Genomic DNA, 20,600 nt, shown 5'->3' with positions numbered 1-20,600 from the left:
CCCTCCATCCATCCATCAGAGGGAAAAGTACAAAATTTCCCCTTTACCTCATTCTTAAACCCTTTCACCCTTGCTCAGGGGTTGTCAGCATGGAAAAAGCAAGAGAAGAACTGAGGTGGAGAATGAGAGAGCACTTAGAGAAGAGAAGGCAGATGGCCCCAGAGTAGGGCAGATGGGAAAGTGTGTGGTGGTTTGGTGGGGTTCTCCAGTAAACCTTTTTGGGGGCAATGGGTGGGGGTTGTTTTTATCAGCGTTTTATGGTTATAAAACCTCAAACAACACATCACCTTTCCACTGCTCGGGGATGATGCCATCCACTCTCTGGACACAAGGGTTTAGGGTTATCCTTGCCAGTCCGTGTCGACACCCTGACCTTCTCACCCTCCTCTGTGTAGGCGCCATTCCACCTCTGTGGGCTTCCTGGGTTGAACAGAAATTCCCACAATCTTTCAGTTTTGCTTTCAATTTCCAGGACATTCACTTGAACAGCTAGATGAACACTAGAATGGGGATGTGCAGCCAAGTTTCAGTTTCCACCCCGAGACCAAGGAGGGGCACAAAATGCTTTTGCATTACAGACAGTGCTTAAGATATTTACACAACAATTTCAGAGCTATTAGCCTACAGCTGGGGTAATGCTGGCATGCTAATAATTGCTTCAGGACTTTTGATTTGTTAAATATTTTGAATTGTCCTTTGTTGTTTTATTTGTTTTTAGATTGTGTATGCAGTTATGCAATCAGCTGAGAATGATGGATCAAGTACAATAAAACATTTTTAAATAACTAAATAATAAAAAATATTTATGGTCATATTCAAAAAGCACTCAGATAGATGTTTGGCACTCAGGGCATACGGAAAATAGGCACATGTCTGGGGCCCAAATGATTAGGAAAGGCCCTACCAAATGTGCTAATGGCTCCATGGAAGAATTAACCCTGAGCGACTGGGAGGGGGGGACGACAGACGGACCAGACTAACCCTTCACAGAAGTCTGTCTATCCTCCCCCACCTCGTGGCAGCAGAAGTCGGGAAGCAACGTTTCTTACCTGCAGTCAGAACCATGCAGAGCGCCCCCCCCCCAAAAAAAAAAAAATTTGTAAGCGCTTTAAAATGCACTTATATTATGAAGGCAAGGAGGGCCCATCATGCTTGTTTGCCTAGGGTTAATCCCTGCCTTTTTGGCACCGTGCCAAACATTGTAAGCGCTTTAGCGCCTATAATTGGAATTTACACACGTGTCTTTAAAAAGACGTAAATTTCCATGCAGATCCGGAAAGGGGGAGGGGCACGGGGTGGTTCTAGATTTCGTGCACAGTTTTCGGAGGATCTGGGCCTAATTCAGGCAACGGGGCTTTTTACACCAGGGTTCAATTGCTGGGATCCCGGCGCCAAGCACTAGTCTATAACAGCCCCCAGCTTGGAGCGGAATAGCACTTAGCAGCAGGGGCGTAGCCAGACTTCAGCGGGAGGGGGGGTCCAGAGCCTGAGGTGAGGGGGCACATTTTAGCCCCTCCTCCGCCTACCTTTGCTGGCGGGGGTCCCCCCTGCCGACGACCCTCTTGACCCCCCCTCCTGCCGTCGCCTACCTTTGCAATAACCTTTATAGAATAAGGCCCATAACAATCATTTTGAAAAAATATAAAACTCAGTGGTCCAAACTGTCCCATCTGGTTTGTCTCGCAAAAAGACAAAGTTAGAAGATGCAACCACAGATATGCAAGGAGACCAAGAGGCCCTTTTGCTACAGGGTGTTAAGCATTTGACATGTGAGAAAATGCTTACAGCAAAACAGGTTAAAGCATTTTGAGGTAATATCCTCCTTTTCCACGTCATAGGCGGAGAACGGGCGCTGAAGCTTTACCAGCTAGCATGTTCACATTAGCTCACACTAGATGGGTAGCGCTGAGTTAAAATGGCTGCCCTTAGTGCCTTCCGAACAGGAAGCCCTAAATGTTCTCACATTCATTTTTTGCAGGTCCCATGCCCTAATGGAAAGATTAGCATGGGACCTGCAAAAAAATTAAAAATGAAAAAAAACCCTAAATGCTGCTGCGTTGAATCTGGGACTAGCGTGCAGGACACGCCAGAATCTAATACCCTTTAGTATAAGGGACCCAACGTGACTTCCATAAGGTACTAAATTCATGTCTCAGGATTGCTCCAGAATCACGGCTCTGTGTATTTCACCGCCAGAGTTTTGCCTGCAGTGATCTTGCCTCAGCTACACCCTCTTGTATTTTCAATTAAGAAACAGCAGCAACTGGCTGTCACATACAGCAAGCTGTGTCCCTAGTACCCAAGCCCTGGGCACCGTTACACACAGAAGAACCAAAAATGTACCTGTCTGCAGGGTCAACCAGTGAAATCTGGTTCAGAAGCAGTGGAGCCTCGCTGGCAATGTACGTCCCTCGATAGTCCCCTACTTTACCGATGTAACGGTAGTGCTGGATGAAAGACAGTTTCACACTAACATTAAAAGATTTACATGCGCCAAAAAAACATTAAAAAGGTAAAGCAAGATAAGGAAACCACATTTTCAGACTAATGTGCCCCTAAAGAAATCTCTCTTCCTTTGCCCCCCCCCCCCCCCCCCCACTGGTTTTTATGAGGCTGGAGGAGGCAAAATTTGAAGACTGGTCCCTCTCTATATGAGCTGCAGTCTCCCTTTCCACCACTGCTACAGAAACAACAGAGAGAAAATCCCGCAGTCCACTATGATCAAATCCTCCATTATTCCCCCCCTCCCCCTCAATATGTTTTCCTCATTTAAAAGACACTCTTTTACTAAAACGTTGAAGCAAGGTTGGACCATCTTGGCATGCCTGAGATGTTTCTGGTAGCTATGAGACTGCAACAGAAGAATCCACAAATACAAATTCCACAATGCCCTGGGATAGGTCAAAAACACCAGGAGTAGCCAAAGTTTCCCTCTGATAGCCATGCGGGTGCCTTTGTATTCCTTTCGTGTCCCCAGTCACATGCTGCAACCCAGGCACACCCTTCTATACAGGAGAACTACACAAACGGTCTGATTTCTCAAGCCGTAGGGGCAGAACCGACAAATTGACCCATACTTGGCAAATAGCAGTGAGCGGCTCCGCTTCACGCTCTCCTTACCGTATTTAAGCCTCCCAGAACGACCCAGTTGCGGGCTTCGATAATCTGGACAATCTTCCCTTGCTTTCCCTTGTCTTTCCCAATCAGGATTTCTACCTGAAAAAAACAACAAGAGGTCAAATGTCACTGCAGAATCAGTGATGCCAAGTCCATGCTGAGGGAACCGCTTGTGTCAATCAGCCCTGCGCAGGCATAAAACACTTTGACCTGTACAGAGCCAATATCGGGGCAAATCACCTGAAGAAACGTTTTTAGGGGTTTTTTGACATAATAGCCTTACATGGGCCTCACTGTTCTACGACTATAAATGTGCTGCTAGGTGAATGACATACAATAATCACAGGAAAGAAGGAACATATTCAATAACTACATAAGTAATGCCACACTGGGAAAAGACCAAGGGTCCATCGAGCCCAGCATCCTGTCCACGACAGCGGCCAATCCAGGCCAAGGGCTCCTGGCGAGCTTCCCAAACGTACAAACATTCTATACATGTTATTCCTGTATATTCAAAGAGAGAGAGAGAGACAGAGAATGACGCAGCCTGTTACAGATGTACTTATCGGCAAAATATGCAATTGCTGTGTTCTAGAAGCAGCTTACTAGACCTTGTCTAAAGGATGCAAAAGACTTACAGTTAGACGAAAACACTGCTATGATTCTAAAGCTGAAGAATGGGCATTAGAATATAATGCAACAAAACAAAACAAAAAAAAGAGAAAATAGTTACAAAAGGGAAGGAACAAGGCAGGAAGGTAACAAACAGGGATGAGATGAAAGGCGCTACAGATCACTAATTAGCTAAATCAATCACTGTAGGGAAAGAGGAGTGGCCTAGTGGTTAGGGTGGTGGACTCTGGTCCTGGGAACTGAGTTCGATTCCCGCTTCAAGCACAGGCAGCTCCTTGTGACTCTGGGCAAGTCACTTAACCCTCCATTGCCCCATGTAAGCTGCATTGAGCCTGCCATGAGTGGGAAAGCGCGGGATACAAATGTAAAAAAATAAAATAGATACTATTGGAGATTCTACATGGAATGTTGCTATTCCACTAGAAGACTGCGCAGGCTTCTGTTTTTGCGAGTCTGACGTCCTGCAGGACATCGGACTCACAGAAGCAGAAGCCTGCGCGGCCACATTGGTGATCTGCAAGGGCCGACTTCTACATGGAATGTTGCTAGTGGAATAGCAACATTCCATGTAGAATCTCAAATAGTAGCAACAGTGGAGGAGTGGCCTAGTGGTTAGGGTGGTGGACTTTGGTCCTGAGGAACTGAGTTTGAATCCCGCTTCAGGCACAGGCAGCTCCTTGTGACTCTGGGCAAGTCACTTAACCCTCCATTGCCCCATGTAAGCCGCATTGAGCCTGCCATGAGTGGGAAAGCGCGGGGTGCAAATGTAACAAAACAAAACAATATAATTCCAACTGAAAGGTAAAAAGCAATTTTATTAGTCAGACTCAACACATCCGCATTTTGGCGCAGGGGCAGCAGTCTTTAAAAAAACAGTATCCTTGGTAATGCAAATACCAAAAGAGTAAAATATATCAACAGTGTAATGCCAAAGAATACTACATAACACCTGGCGACTACTATTTCTATCCTTGGGATCTCTGATCTTTTTCTGAGGGTCCTCTAGATCAGCGCTTCTCAACCCAGTCCCATCAGGTTTTCAGGATATCCACAATGAATATGCATGAGTCATACCAAGGAGGCAGTGCATGCAAATCACAACACTAGTTGCTCCTTGTGAGCTCAATAGACTAAAATGGAACAAATATCCCAGGAACTGCCGAGAGTTAAAACAGCTGTTTATCGCAAAATAAACACTGTCCACAGACTGAACAGCCTATTCAGTCTGCTCATATATATTGCAGTCTGAATAGGCCATTTTAGCTGTAATCCACTGTCATTCACTATCCTATATAATAAAAGGCACCTCCAACATTCTGAAGCTGACTGCATGGCTGAGGCATTCCTGCTCTCTGTATCCATCTCCTGAATTGACATCACGTACTTCCGGGTTCGTCACAAGCAGAAGTGACCAACCACACGAGGTTTCTCGGCTTCAGAATGTTGGAGGTGCATTCTATTAAATAGGATTGGTCAGTTCCTTTCCTATATAATAAAAGGCACCTCCAACATTCTGAAGCTGACTGCATGGCTGAGGCATTCCTGCTCTCTGTATCCATCTCCTGAATTGACATCACGTACTTCCGGGTTCATCACAAGCAGAAGCGACCAACCACACGAGGTTTCTCAGCTTCAGAATGTTGGAGGTGCATTCTATTAAATAGGATTGGTCAGTTCCTTGAAGCACAGCCAGAGCTCAGCGTCCTGCACAGTAACGCTCAGACACCAGACAGAGAAGGGGGCCTGACACCAGAGGGGGGGGGGGGGGGGAGGTATCTCTGTCACACACACACTCTCTCTCTCACATACTCTCTCACAGTCAATGTCTTTCTATCTCTCACTCTCACACACTCTATGTCTCACACTGTATCACATTCACTCTCTCTGTGTCACACAGTCACTCACACACTCTCTTGGTCTCATACACTCAGTCTCACAGAGTCTGTGTCTCACACACACTCTCTGACTCTCTTGCACACACTGTATCTGTGTGAAACACACTCTCTCTCACACACTGTCTCTCACATACACACTTGTACACACTCTCTCTCACAGACACACTCGCACCCAGACTCACTCTCTCTCTCTCACACACACATTCACTCTCTCTCTCTCTCACACACAGTCACTCTCACATACACACTCCAAGGAAACCTTGCTAGCGCCCGTTTCATTTGTGTCAGAAACGGGCCTTTTTTACTAGTATTACAATGTTTCCAGTGATCATGAGATTTCTGGCACGCGTGGTAGCTCACGTGCCCCTGCTATTCCTGCACCACTCACTGTATCGCCACGAAACACCTTCCAGTCATCCTCGCTTAGGGGCTCCACAAACACTTTTCTGCGTTTAATCCCAGGTGGATTTCTCTTCTTAGCTGCCGTGGTCCAGGGCCGGTTCATGCCATAACGATAATCAGGAGGCAGCTTGGGCTTAGCTGTCATGGCAAGAAGCATGGTAAGACGCATGACTGCAACAGAAAATGATAAATTGCCATCTGTACTGATGTTCTAGCGTTTCAATATCCTCCATCCCTCAACCCCATGGGTCAACCACCCTTTGCTAGGGTAAAGTAGGGTGAGGTTCTTGTTCAGATTCTTAGAACTACTGTCCAGAAAACTACCTGTTTTATAAAGGTATCATTGGCACCCATGTGCTTTTGAAATCAGCTGTCAGAACTATCCTTAATAGCACTCAGATTCTGTCATATAGATTGATACCTGCTCCAAAGAAGGTGTAAATCTGTGTGTACTCATGAGGATTTATTTACCGCCTAGAGTATGGCATAGTATAAACATAGTATAAAACATTTTAATAGACAGCATAAGGTGTAAATAAAGATAGAACATGTGGAGGGGCATAATCGAACAGCGCCAGCCAAATAAATAGCTGGCCGGCGCCATAAGTGGGCGGGGCCAACGGTATTATCGAAAAAGATGGCCGGCCATCTTTTCCTTCGATAATAAGGTTGGCGCCGGCTACATCTCAACATTTAGGTCAAATGTTGAGATCACCGGGTTTAGAGATGGCCAGCTTCGGTTGTCGGCCATAATGGAAACCGGGCCCAGCCATCTCAAACCCGGCAAAATGGAAGCCTTTTGGTCATGGGAAGAGCCAGCATTTGTAGTGCACTGGCCCCCCTGACATGCCAGGACACCAACCGGGCACCCTAGGGCACAAATTGCTCCCAGGTGCATACCTCCCTTACCTTGGGTACTGAGCCCCCCAAAACCCACTACCCACAACTCTATACCACTACCATAGCCCTAAGGGGTGAAGGGGGCACTTACATGTGGGTACAGTGGGTTTTGGGAGGTTTTGGAGGGCTCAACATTTACCACCACAAATGGGGGGGGGGGGGGGGGGGATGGGCCTGGGTCCACCTGCCTGAAGTGCACTGCACCCACTAAATACTGCTCCAGGGCCCTCCATACTGCTGTCAGGGAGCTGGGTATGACATTTCAGGCATTGTTTTGGGTGGGAGGGGGTTAGTGACCACTGGGGGAGTAAGGGGAGGTGATCCCCGATTCCCTCCAGTGGTCATCTGGTCAACTGACACACTTTTTTGACACTTGGTCCTAAAAATAAATGGACCAAGTGCAGCCATCGAAACGCTCATCCAAGCCGGCCATCTTTTTTCCATTATCGGGGGCAGCCGGCCATCTTGTAACCCCGCCCCACCCCATCCCGCCTTCTGTACCCTGCCTTGAGGTTTGGCCGGCTCCACAACGGAAAGCAGTTGGCGCCAGCCAAAATCGGCTTTCGATAACGATTTGGCCAGGTTCAGGAGATCGCCGGCCATCTCCCGATTTGTGTCGGAAGATGGCCGGCGATCTTTTTCGAAAATAAGCTAGATAGACAGATAAGATAGAGTAAGAAAATAAGGAACTAGCAAATGAGATTAAAAAAGAAGCTCAAACATGATCTTGGCTAGGGTAAGAGTGGGTGAACATGTCCTGCTATAGTATGTGCAGCTTGTATGTGTGAGAGAGAGAGAGAGAGACTAGCAAGTTAGTAACTTCCATTAAAGGGGCCTGGTTGAAGAGCCAAAATTCACTTGCTTCCTGAAGTAGAGATAGTCTTGTGTTAAGCGGAGCATTTCAGGGAGTGCATTCCAGAGTGTGGGGGCTACTCCAGAGAATGCTCTCTTGCAGGTATCACATTGTGTGATGTCATTTGGAGATGGTGTGGTTACGAGATAACCTATGGGCAGCAAATAGCTGAAAAAATGTCACTGAACGCTATTCTATGTTTAAATGTGTTTATTAAAAGACAAAATAGTACAGTTTGTAGGGCTATAGTCAAAATACATTTTAAGAATATTAACTACAAAACATACAATTAATAGCCTCCAACAGTTTCGCCAGTTTTCTCTTTACTTTGAATCTCCCTTTTTCCCCCCATCTTCCCCCCTCCCCTCCCTCCCGTCCCTCCCGTCTCTAAAGAGCAATTATGGATACGGAGGCAAAGAGTCACTATCTAGCTTAGCCTCTTATGGAGCTATCACACACAAAACTTATGTCTGATTTACAAAACCTGCCAGTGCTGCCAAATCAGGCCATGTCGGTTAGCTTCCAGAGGTCATTTCCTTTTAAAATTCTTAATCTCTAGGGCTTCGAGGATTCTAGACAAGCACCTCATTAATTTTTACTTTTTCTCTTACATCATTTCCCTCTGTTACCACGCCATGGAAAACACCTCCATTCAACCTTTAAGAATTCAAAATCCTACTTCTAGCCACCTCTGTTAATGAGTCCCAAAAAGGGGCCCATGTTTGGCAGAAAGACTCTCCTCTGGGTGAGGCCAGGTCGCCCACCGCTCTTCGTTCCAAAGAGCACAAAAAAATCATTCTCGCTCGCCATTGAGACAGGGTTGGTGAGTCTGGCGTTATCCATAATTGCAAGATAACCTTCTTACCCAGTAAAACCGTTTTTTTAAGAAACGGGCGCAACCCTATAGGTGGTCTTTGTACCAAGTGAAATTTATGGAATAGTAGCTGAGGCTTTTTCCGCCATGTAACCCTCCACATTTCCGACACATGACAACACACTTGCGCCCAAAATCTGGCTATTCGGGGACAAGCCCAGAACATGTGGCCCAGCCCCGCTGGAGAGTGACCACACTTCTTACATCTATCTTCCTGACCTACATGCGCCCTCCATGCTCTATGTGGAGAAAAAAACATTCGAGACAGGAATTTATAGGCCGTTTCTTGCAGCGCCACGCTTTCAGAGATTTTGGTTAAGTCCAGAAAGCATGCCTTCAAGTGATCAGATTTAACGTTCACTGGTAGGTCTTTATTCCATTGCATTGCCAATTGTTCGTAATCAATCTCACCTAATTGCTCACGTAGTTCCGAATGGTAATATTTTAAAGGGACAGACCCTTGAGCATCCAAAGCTAAAAGAGACATCAGTCGGCTCCATATTTGGGGACTCAAATGTGCGGGTGGAATAGATCGTAAATAATGTCTTAGTTGGAAGGAGGCAAAAAAATCTTTTCTAAGTATACCAAATTCTCTGTCTAATTCTTCAGTAGTTTTTAAAATACCCTCTTCTGAGTATAAGTGATGTATATAGCTAATCCCCCGTGTTTCCCATTCTAGGAAAAGTTTAGCCGAGCTCCCCGGGGGGAAGTGGTTGTTGCCTCTTATCGGCAATAGTGGAGTGCAAGTTGTAGAAAAAACAAATTTACGGCCCAGCCAACGCCAGGTTTGTCTTAATGGAGACACCACTGATGTGAAATACCGGGGTGTATTTACTGCCCCTGGCGTAGCATGTAGCCATGCACTAAAATGTCGGGGGGAGAACACCATGGTCTCTATACTAGTACACGAAAAGAAACTAGTGCCACGAAACCAATCAGAGAGGTGGCGCATATTACTAGCCACAGAGAATAACTTTAGATTTAAGAGTCCCAATCCCCCCTTAGCTCTAGAGAGATATAATTTAGAAACTGGTAACCTTGGTCTCTTCCCCTGCCATAAATATTTGGTCATTACCCTCGTCAACGTCTGATCATCCTTATGTTTAAGAAACAAAGGAAGCACTTGCAATACATAAACCCATTTTGGGACCAGAATCATGTTATAGAGGGCTATCCGCCCCATCAAGGATAGGGGTAAAGTCGTCCATGTTTGCAAAGTCTGTCTAGTTTTCAGTTTAAGGGGTTCTATGTTTTGGCTATAAAGGGTGTTCAGATCGGCCTTGTCAGCCAGATGCCAAGATATTTCAATTTATCCTCTGCCCATGTTAATGGGAAATGCCCCCTCCCAGGTCGAACGTATCCGTGTCTGGACTGGCAGAGCCATAGACTTACTCCTATTCAGGGCAAGGCCCGAGTAAAGCCAAACTCCTCCAGAATTCCAAATAAATACAGGAGAGAGGATTGGGGTTTTGTTATAGTTACTAATATATCATCTGCAAAAGCTAAAGTTTTGAGCTCCCGCGAGTGTAATTTAATCCCCTGTACATCTGGGTCCCTTTGAATAGTGCATAACAATGGTTCAAGGTATAACAAAAATAAGAGTGGTGAGAGGGGGCAACCCTGTCTCGTGCCACATGCTATTGTAAAGGGGTTTGATTTCATACCATTATCAATAATGACGCTTTTGGATTAGTGTATAGCGTTACAATAGCATTAAATATCCACCCTCGGATGCCAATATAATCAAGGACAGAAAAAAAGGTAATCCCATCTCACCTTGTCAAAAGCCTTTTCGGCATCTAAGCTAACTAGCAGCAAAGGTTCGTTCTTGGTAAGACTCTGTGCAATGGCTAAACAGGCCTTCCTGACATTGTGACAAGGGTGTCTACCCCGCACAAACCCCACTTGACCCTCTCCCACTAATTTTGGTATTAGAGGGGATAAGCGTTCCGAGATGATCTTCGCTAAGATCTTTAAATCAACATTTATAAGAGATATAGGTCTATATGAACCTGGATTTTCTGGTGGTTTGCCCTCTTTTGGAATTAGGGTTATCAAGGCTTCATTAGACTCTCGCCTAAATCCCCCACATTCAATGGACTCCTCAAAAAATCAAGAAGCGGGGCCACCCACTTGTGGAAAAAGCAATTGATAGTACTCAGCACCAAATCCATCCGGACCCGGAGCTGACCCACGTTTTAATGATTTCACTACTCTTTGCAGCTCCTTGGCCCTGATAGGCATATTTAATTGTGTCTAGCACTTCAGGGTTCAGACGTGGCATTCCAGAGTCTGCCAAGTAATCTGTTATGGACGGACCGAGTGGCGCCTCCGGGGCTTTGTATAGGTTTGCATAATATTGTTCCAATAATCTGACTACTTCCTCTGGGTTGTTTATTTGTCTACCCTCTGCATCTCGAAGTGTTGGTATAAACCTATTTCCCCCCCCAGGTCTTATTAAGGCGGGCCAACAATTTCCCAGATTTATTACCATGTTTGTGGAAAGAGAAAGATCTATAAAAAAATTGTTTCTTTGTTCTCTCATGGATCATTGTATTAAGGGCTGCCAGAGAGGCCAGCATAACCTCCCTGGACTCTTTCGAGGGGCGTGCTATGTGTGCCCGTTTCGCTGCTTGATACGCTACTTCCAATTGTTTCACTCCCTTTGCCAATCTCTTTGAACGAGCACACATATAAGCGATTATATCCCCACGAATCACTGCTTTGGAGGTCTCCCCAGAACAATCTAGCTTCCCCCGCATGGCCCCCATTCGTGTCAAGGAAATAAGACCATCTTTGTTTCAAGTAATCCTGGAAGTCCGCGTCCTCTGCCAGATATCCGGGAAACCTCCAAACTTGATGACGTAAACTAGTTGCTCCCACTTCCAGTTCAATCCAAATCATTGCATGATCTGAGATTTCCATTACTCCTATCTCTGCACATGGTACTTGAGGAAACAAGACTGAGGATATTAATATATAGTCTATTCTCGACCATGAGCTATGTGCTCTGGATAAATGCGTATAGTCTTTAGATGTAGGGTGGGTTAACCTCCATGGGTCTATAAGATCTAAAGCGGTACTCAAATACCCCAATCCTTTACCCCTCCCAAACATTGAGCTTGTTTGCGGTCCAGAGCGGTCTTGGAGCCCATCCATGACTTGATTAAAGTCTCCTGCCACTATCCATGGGGTATGACCATATTGGATTCCTAGCCGAACCAGGTGTTGGAAAAAGGAATGGTCATATACATTTGGGCCATAAACATTAAGTAGGAAAACTTCTTGTCCCATTATGTTTAGCTGTAAAAGTATATATCTGCCCTCTCTATCTTTACAAATTAACTTTGATGTGCATTGCATATTTTTATGAATTAAAATTGCCACCCCTCCTTTTTTGCTGCCCGAAGATGCAAAATAACATTCTCCCACCCAACGTTGTCTAAGCTTTTGGTGCTCAACGTCCGTTAATTTAGTTTCCTGAAGGCATGCTATTCCAGCTTTGTGGCGCTGCAACGCTGTCAAAATCTTTGTGCGTTTTACTGGGGAGGAGATACCCGATACATTCCATGAAATCAATCGGGGGGTTGGTGGCCTAGCCATCCTTTAAGTAAACTTGGTAACATAAATTAGACAATTTCCATAATCTTAGAGCTCCCGGGTGCCCAGCCCCCACCCAGCAGCCTAGTTTGTGTAACAGAGGTGGCCTACAGTCATTTCCCAGTAACTTCCCATTCCTATCCGCCTCAGCATTGCAGCAGGTTTCACCCAAGCTTTGTACTTTTCCAGGTCCTTGCTGTAAAGATAACATTTGCTCCAATCGACAGGACTCCATAATCCAACATAAACAGTATCTAGTTTTGTGCTTCTCCCTTCCCCCCCCCCCCCCCCCCCCCCACCATGCAAATCTTATCTCAATTCTACCCTGCTCTCCCATGACATCCCTACCCTCCCCCCTTAGACCTACCCTCTTCCCTACTCTATTCCCCATTTAGTCGCACCTGGGCCTACGTCACCAGACGCAACCTAAATTAGCCGCGTCCGGTGAGGGGTCAATAGGTGCCAGCAAAGCCTCGTTCTCCGTCATTTTTATTAATATCAACAAATTTCTGAACTTCCCTCCACCCCAAACAACCGGGTTATACATCTCTCATAAAGCTTAGAGCACTTGCGAGCCAAATGACTCTAGTTCACTTATCATCGTTCCAGTCTTAGGATTGGCTCTCCAGCATCTGGGTGCCGCCAGTTTTACATCTTGCGTCCATTCTTCTTAACAACTGGGCCACTCGAACCCACAAACCAAGTGATCAAACAAAATTCCAAACAGCCAACCTGTCAATCTCGATAATTGTAATCCAACAGGTGTTTTAATCACCTCCAGCCTTTCATGATGATCTCTCAGTAAAGCTGTTTTAATCAGTCTGCTGGCCCCTGCTACCTGCTTATTCAGCCATTCCACGGCTACTTCTGGTTTATTAAAGGCTTTCCAGACTCCATTATCCATGATTTTTAAAGTCGCTGGGTATTGTAACATAAATCTGTGTTTCTTCTCACCCAGACCTCGGGCAAACTGTCGAAAACGCCCGCCGCTGCATTGACAAGGCCGCGGAGTAATCCTGGAAAACACGGATGACTGCGCCATCATACTTAGTGGAGTCTCTGCATCCTTTATATGCCCGCAAAACGGCTGCTTTTTGTGAATAGTCGTGAAACTTTGCTATGATCACCCTAGGGCGCTGTTCTCATTGCTGGTCTAGGTCCCACGCGGTGGGCCCGCTCAAGACGTATTTGCCTCCCCTCTCCTGCTTCGGGAAAGTTCGCTTGCAAACCAAGTTTCAAGAGTAGTTTTCAAATTGGCTTCTGATAAGGATTCCGCAAAGCCCACAAAGCGGAGGTTGTCTCGTCTAGATCTATTCTCCAAGTCCTCGATTCTCTCTGTATAATCTTGTATCAGGCGGGACAATCGTTCTAGTTCACCCGAACTTTCCTGGTGCCCCTCCTCCACCTCTGCCACCCGGGCTTCCAGCTCACCCGTGCGCCGCGAGAGTTCCGAGGTCACCGCCGTTATGCCTGCTATTTGTGTCGATAACTGATCAAATTGTGGGGCTAATGCCCGCACAACTGCCTCCGTAAGCTCCGGTATGAGCGTCTCACCATTCTGGCTGGAAGGAGAATGTGCCGGCGAAACCGGCGCCATGTTGGATTCGACAGCTCTTGTTTTGTCTTCCTTTTTCTTTCCACTTTTCGCCGTTTGAGCCATCAGAGATCTCGTAATATACTTGTCCATATATTAAGAAAGCTGTTTTGCGCAGTTGGGGAGATTTTCAAGGGCGGGGATCGCCAGTTAAGTTGCTTTTTGAACGAGGCTTTGAGCAGCTAGAGTAGAGCACGTCTTCTGCCGCTCACTGCATCACGTGACCCCCCTGAACGCTATTCTATAATGGGCATTCCAGACTGGGTGCACATAGTGCTGGTATCTACGCTCAACATTGGGCATGAGGAGTTACACCAACTGAGTCCAGTTATAAATCCAAGCGTATTAGGACTAGGGGGGCATACAATGAAGCTACAAAGTAGTATATTTAAAACAAATCGGATAAAAGTTTTCTTCACTCACCATGTAATTAAACTCTAGAATTCATTGCCAGAGAAGGTAGTAAAAGCAGTTAGTTTAACTGGGTTTAAAAATGGTTTGGATGGCTTCCTAAAGGAAAAATGGGAGAAAATCCACTGCTTATTTCTAAATAAACAACCTAAAATGTATTGTACTTTTAGGGCTCTTGCCTGGTACTTGTGACCTTGATTGGCCGCTGACCCCCCAGAACATGATTCTGTGCACCTACATGTCAGTACAGTCCATATAAATAGACATTTAGTTTATTCACACAAAAGCAGCTTTCATCAACTGCCAAATGTGGCTGCAACACAATCACGGGAAAACCCCATAGGGACAGCTGATTTATGTTTAGGTTGGGGTATCAGTTACAGGCCAACATCCATCCACAAATAACCTCTGATTTTAAGTCCGCCAGGGTCGTTATGCTCATATTAGCCCTCTCAAGTCACTTCACTGGCTTCCTATCCGTTTCCGCATACAGTTCAAACTCCTCTTATTGACCTATAAGTGCCTTCACTCTGCAGCTCCTCAGTACTTCTCCACTCTCATCTCTCCCTACACTCCTCCCCGGGAACTCCGCTCACTGGGTAAATCTCTCTTATCTGCACCCTTCTCCTCCACTGCTAAATCCAGACTCCGTTCCTTTTATCTTGCTGCACCATATGCCTGGAATAGACTTCCTGAGCCAGTACGTCAAGCTCCATCTCTGGCCATCTTCAAATCTAAGCTAAAAGCCCACCTTTTTGATGCTGCTTTTAACTCCTAACCCTTACTCACTTGTTCAGAAGCCTTATTTTATCATCCTAACTTTAATATTCCCTTATTTGTCCTGTTTGTCTGTCCTAATTAGATTGTAAGCTCTCCTCTGTCGAGCAGGGACTCTCTTTTCATGTTCTGGTGTACAGCGCTGCGTACGTCTAGTAGCGCTATAGAAATGATAGTAATAGGAAGGAAAGGCCTATCGAGTGTGGGATAAATATGACAAGGCAGGTTGGATCAACAACCAACAGTTCTGCAGCCATCACTGCCAAAAGCCTACAAGAGCCAGCTTTCAGCAAGTGGTAGGAGCGTTCAAATAGTAACATAGCAGATGACAGCAGAAAAAGACCTGCACGGCCCATCTAGTCTGCCCAACAAGATAAACTCATATGTGCTACTTCTTGTGTATACCTTACCTTGATTTGTATGTGCCATTTTCAGGACACAGACCGTAGAAGTGTTGCCCAGAACTAGCCCCGCCACCCAAACACCAGCCCTGCCTCCCAATCTCGGCTAAGCTTCTGAGGATCCTATCAATGGGGCAAGGCGTCCCATAGCTAAAAGTGTCACGTCATGTAGATGCAGTGCGTTTTTTCTAGCAAAAAAGGTTCCGGTATTCAAATGCTAGGCCACCCTTTAGGGGTGGGGTAATCACTGAGGAACTCACCCCACAATAGCCAGGCCCCTTGCAACCATTCACAGAATCTATGACAAGGCAGAGTGGGTCTGTAGAACCTGAGCTCTTTCATTAAAACTCGGGGGTCTATGGGTCAATTTAGCAGATAATGGAAAAGGTGCCGGTACTCAGTACCCCCGAGTACCCCCTCAAAAAAAAGCCCTGTGTAGATGTACAGGGCATGCTGTGCCCAGCCTGGAGGAAATGGGGGAACTAGTGCAGACTAGATGGACCGCGCAGGTCTTTTTCTGCCGTCATCTACTAGGTTACTATGTATTTGTTTGCCCAGACTGGTGCAAAGTGAGCTGAACGCGCGTTCCGGTACCGCTCCTCAACCTCCCTCCCGGTGAAGCCACCCACAACTCCGCACCTTCTCTCTTCTCCGGTCGCTATCCCGTCCCTTATAAGCTAGCGTCCTCCTCCTGCTGGCTTCTGCTTGCCGGAAACAGGAAGTTGCGTCAGAGGAGAGCGAGACAGCCGCCGGCGGCCGCGCGACTCGCGCGAGCGCCGTCGAGGTGCTGGTGGCGGCGCGCCGCTCTCCTGTCTTCACTTGCGAACCGCACGGGGGTGGGGCTTGAGGGAAATGGGGTTCTCCAAAACGTCCCGCCCCTTCAATAATTCGGCGCAGTCTCAGTTGCTCCCTCTGCCCGCGGGCTGATACACACACTCGCATACGGACCAGCATGAGGTCACCTGATTATCACATGCATGGTGCACTATGTGGACTTTTGTCAATTGACTCCATTTTTTAATGGATTATACCAGAGACCCCCCCCCCCCCCATATCAAGTTCAAATTGGTAACATAGTAGATGACGGCAGAAAAAGACCTGCACGGTCCATCCAGTCTGCCCAACAAGATAACTCATATTTCCTGCTTTTGTGTATACCCTACTTGATTTGTACCTGTGCCATGGTAGTCTAGTGACCTCGGCAGCAAAGAGCCCCCTCTTCCCTGCCCGGCGCACCTGGTGTGTGGTGGTCATTAATTGAAAGGTCAATTGACTCCATTTTTAATGGATTATATCAGAGAGCCCCCCTCCCCCATTTCAAGTTCAAGTTGGTGTGTGGTCATCAATTGACTCATTTGGGGGGGAGGGTTGGATTACTCTATCAAGTTCAAATTGGTGTGTGGTCATTAATTAAAAGGTCAATTGACTCATTTGGGGGGGGGGGGGTGGATTACTCCAACTTCAAGTTGGTGTGTGCTCATCAATTGACTCATTTTTTTTTGGGGGGGGGGGGGGTTACCCCCATCAAGTTAAGTGTGTGGTCATCAATTGACTTTTTTTTGGGGGGGTGGGGTTGGATTACTCCAAATTCAAGTTAGTGTATGGTCATTCATTAAAAAGGTCAATTGACTCATTTTGGGGGGGGGGGTGGATTACCCCATCAAGTTAGTGTGTGGTCATCAATAGACTCATTTTTTTTTGGGGGGGGGGGGGTTTGGATTACCCCATCAAGTTCAAGTTAGTGTGTGGTCATAACTCAGGGCTACTGTATCACTTTCAAGACAGAGGCTTTTCCCCAGATGCCAGTCTGAACCAAGGACTAGACCTCCCTGTCTGTCCTCTCCCAGAGGTGTGGTTCCCTTCACCCATCTCCAGCCTCTTGTCTCCACAGGTCTGCCCTCTGTCAGCTGGTTTTGTTCCTCACTACTCCCACCCCCCATGATCACAACAGTAAAACATAACATTCAGGTATGGGATCCCCGCCCCGCTGAAACCACCCCCACCGATCTGTCACCCTGTTAAACCCTCCCTGCCTGTCCCCATAAGGGGAACTTGATATACCACCTTTCTGAGGTTTTTGCAACTACTTCAAAGTGGTTTACATATATTCAGTACTTATTTTGTACCAGGGGGCAATGGAGGGTTAAGGGACAATGGAGGGTTAAGTGACTTGCCCAGAGTCACAAGGAGCTGGGAATTGAACTCAGTTCCCCAGGATCAAAAGCCCACTGCACTAACCACTAGGCTACTCCTAGGGGAACTCACTCAGGGTGACAGTCATGTGTATTTAATGTCCATATCAAAGACCAGGAAACAGGCTGTAGATTTTGGGACAATCCTGGTTTAAACTTACATCCCATTGAAATCAGAAGACCCATAATGGAACAGGATGGGTGGCCAGAAATCCAGGACTGGCCCAAAATCTACAGCCTGGAACTGGGTCAGTGGCATAGCCACAGGTGAGACTGCCCACCCAAAATTCTCATGCCCGTTATTGGTTGGTAGGGATCCCCAAGTCCCACCAGCTGCAGGGGTCCTCCGGAGACAAGAGCAGCTCCCTTTCCCACTTGCTTCAGCCGGTGGCACTGTCTGCTTACTGCCATTGGGCTAGCCTCCCCCTTCCTCACATGCTATTTTCACACCTCTGCAGCTGGTGGGATTTGGGGATCCCCACCAAACAACAACAAGGGCATGAGAATTTGCACAAGGGGGGGGGGGGGGGAATGTGGAGACTACGTGCCCCCCTTTTTGCCCAGTGGCCCATCCGAAATTTGAGGTCTGGCTATGCCTCTGAACTGGATACCTTGCAATCTCTGCATCAGATATCTTCTGCTAAAGTGTGTGTCAATGCCATGCATCTCTTCCAGCCCATCTTCCCTGTCTGTTGTGTGCTTAGGTAGCGAGGCAGAGTGTAAAAAGGAAGATGGGGGCCTCGTTCCAGAGCTTTGCATTAAAGAACTTGTTCTGCACATGTAGTTTTACAAAACCCAGGTGTTTTTTTTTTTGTAAAAAGTTTAGGTGGTGGAAGTTGTAAGAACCATGTGATAAATTTTTGAAGTGGCTGATACCCTCTATATGTAGCTGCTAAAACCATGCAAACCCATTTTCACATTACACAGCCCCCTTCATCCTAGCTGGTTGATGGGTTCAAACCACACTTGCCGCAATTAGGAACTTGACAAAGACAAGCACAAAAGTTACAAGGTACACCAAAACTCGAGGGATTTGGGACCATCGGTGTAGTTGTCTTTAATCAGGGTTTCCCGCATTCACTTCACACGGGCACATGGTGGTTTCGGTTGTGTGCTGACAGCAAGCAGGAGCTTCTTGGTGTTCACATGATGGACCCAGACATCAGGAGCACAGGACACCTCTTAGCAGATTCTAGGGGGGGGGGGGGGGGGGCGAATGGAGGCTGGAAAGAGAAAATGTTAAATGAGATGAGAGAGGAAAGAGGCTTTAAGCAAAAATCCCCCAAGAACAAGGCATGTCAACAGGGCTCTCTTGCCTCGGTCTCCCCCACCCCCCTTTCAGTCCAGGGGATTGGGGGAGGAGTGAGTGTTGCTGTATTCCCCTGCTGCCTATGGAGAACCCCCGTTACATTTTGAGAGGATTGAGAACTAGGTACCTTATGCAGCAGCGCGGCGGCGCCTTCGTCGCCTCCTCTTAACTCCGCTGGACCCGCCTCTAGACCGATGGCTCGGCTTCTGCCCCTGCCTCTTCGCCTCCCTGTGCTCCCATCCTGCTTCTTGCTGCGACGGCGGCGTCGGCGGCGAGTCACGAGCTGACTACTGCTATTGCTTTTGCTTCTGGCCAGACTTTTGCTTCTGCTCCTGCTTCGTTTCCTGCTCTTGCCCCGGCTTCTGCTCCGTCTGCCACCCATTTTCTAAGTACTTGTTGCTTCCCAAGACATAACCATCTGGAACCCTGTCTTTCTGAGTAAAGTTGACTCCTGCAGCTGCCCTCTTATACCTTAACACCAATTATTAGGTATCTGTGATGTACCCTTTATTCAGTCATGAAAGTGTTGACTATATTTGGGTATAAGGAAATGCTTACTAGCAGGTATCTTTGCTGCAGCTACTGCATGTTACGATATGGTTATTTCAGAACCACATATTTTCTGAAGGGTATCAGTCCAGAACTGATACTTCCTCCCATTACCTGCCTAGAATCCGGCCTAGTTTTCTGTACAGAGCCTACAAGGCCTACGGCTAGGGCAGCCTCCCACGCTTCTCCCAATCAACATGTATAGCCAGGGCCGGTCTTAGCAAGTGCGGGGCCCTGTGCAGACCAATTTAGTGGGGGTCCCGTCCTAGCCCCCGCCCTAGCTCCACCCCATTGATAAGATTATTCCATTTTTAGAACATTTTTTATTATGAAATTTCAAATAAAGACAAATGAAGCTCAACTTGTACAACTAAAAAAACTGATTGAAATAATAAGCCCAATGCTATCATGAACCCCCCCCTCCCCAGAAATTCAGTTCAAGTCCACTACAATTAGTAATTCCAAATCTCATAACAAAGGAGAATAAAGGAAAAATACTAAGAAAAGATCCAGTACTTTGAAATTCCCCCTATTTTTTAATTTAAAAAGGTTCCTTGGAATGGATTTTATATGTGCTCTTTTCCTCTCCTAAGCTGAACATGCTTAGAGAAATGCCCCTCTTTCTTGAGGCTACAATGCTATTTGCTTTGGAAACTCAAATTCTCCTAAATACACATGATCTGGCCAGCTTAGCAAGATAAGTACCTTTAGATGGACATTTTTTAGTCTGCCCACTTGGGATTCTTTAGGTTTTCAATAACTTTGGGCAAATTAACAGTAAAGTCTGACACTACTAGCCCTCTCCACTTGTGGGGACAGGGGCAAGTGAAACGCTGGGGTGAGCCGTCACTGCAACTCTCTGTCGGGAGCCGGGGCCGTCGCGCTGGCGCTGCAACTGTCTGTCGGGGCCGTCGGTGCAACTCTCGGGGTCCGGGGAGGCAGGAGGCTGCTGACGGCAGGCTCAGCGGGGGGTTGGTACCGTGCCGCAACGTGGCGGGAGCGGAGCGGCCAAGCGGGATCATGATGCGGTCGTCGAGCGGGGGTCGGTCGGAGTGAGGCAGAGTTGCGGTGCGCCACGCGGGGCCCCCCTAAG

At 47.0% G+C, this 20,600-nt stretch overlaps 1 protein-coding gene across 1 annotated transcript; it reads right to left on the bottom strand.

Annotated features, from left to right (window-relative positions):
- Positions 1 to 287: 287 nt before the first annotated feature.
- Positions 288 to 16,140, bottom strand: LOC115458656 (probable 39S ribosomal protein L24, mitochondrial; the record flags this gene model as incomplete). The annotated part of the gene is given in 7 exon segments (XM_030188491.1): positions 288 to 327; positions 329 to 394; positions 396 to 420; positions 2,344 to 2,447; positions 3,121 to 3,216; positions 6,034 to 6,220; positions 16,098 to 16,140. Coding segments are annotated over 6 exon segments (514 nt in total), but the record flags the coding sequence as incomplete, so codon positions are not given.
- Between the last annotated feature and the right edge of the window lie 4,460 nt (positions 16,141 to 20,600).

The sequence above is a fragment of the Microcaecilia unicolor genome, unplaced genomic scaffold (genome assembly GCF_901765095.1).
Source record: "Microcaecilia unicolor unplaced genomic scaffold, aMicUni1.1, whole genome shotgun sequence".
NCBI lineage: Eukaryota > Metazoa > Chordata > Amphibia > Gymnophiona > Siphonopidae > Microcaecilia > Microcaecilia unicolor.
The sequence above is the reverse complement of the archived record's forward strand: the minus strand, read 5'-3'. Positions and strand labels throughout refer to the sequence as shown.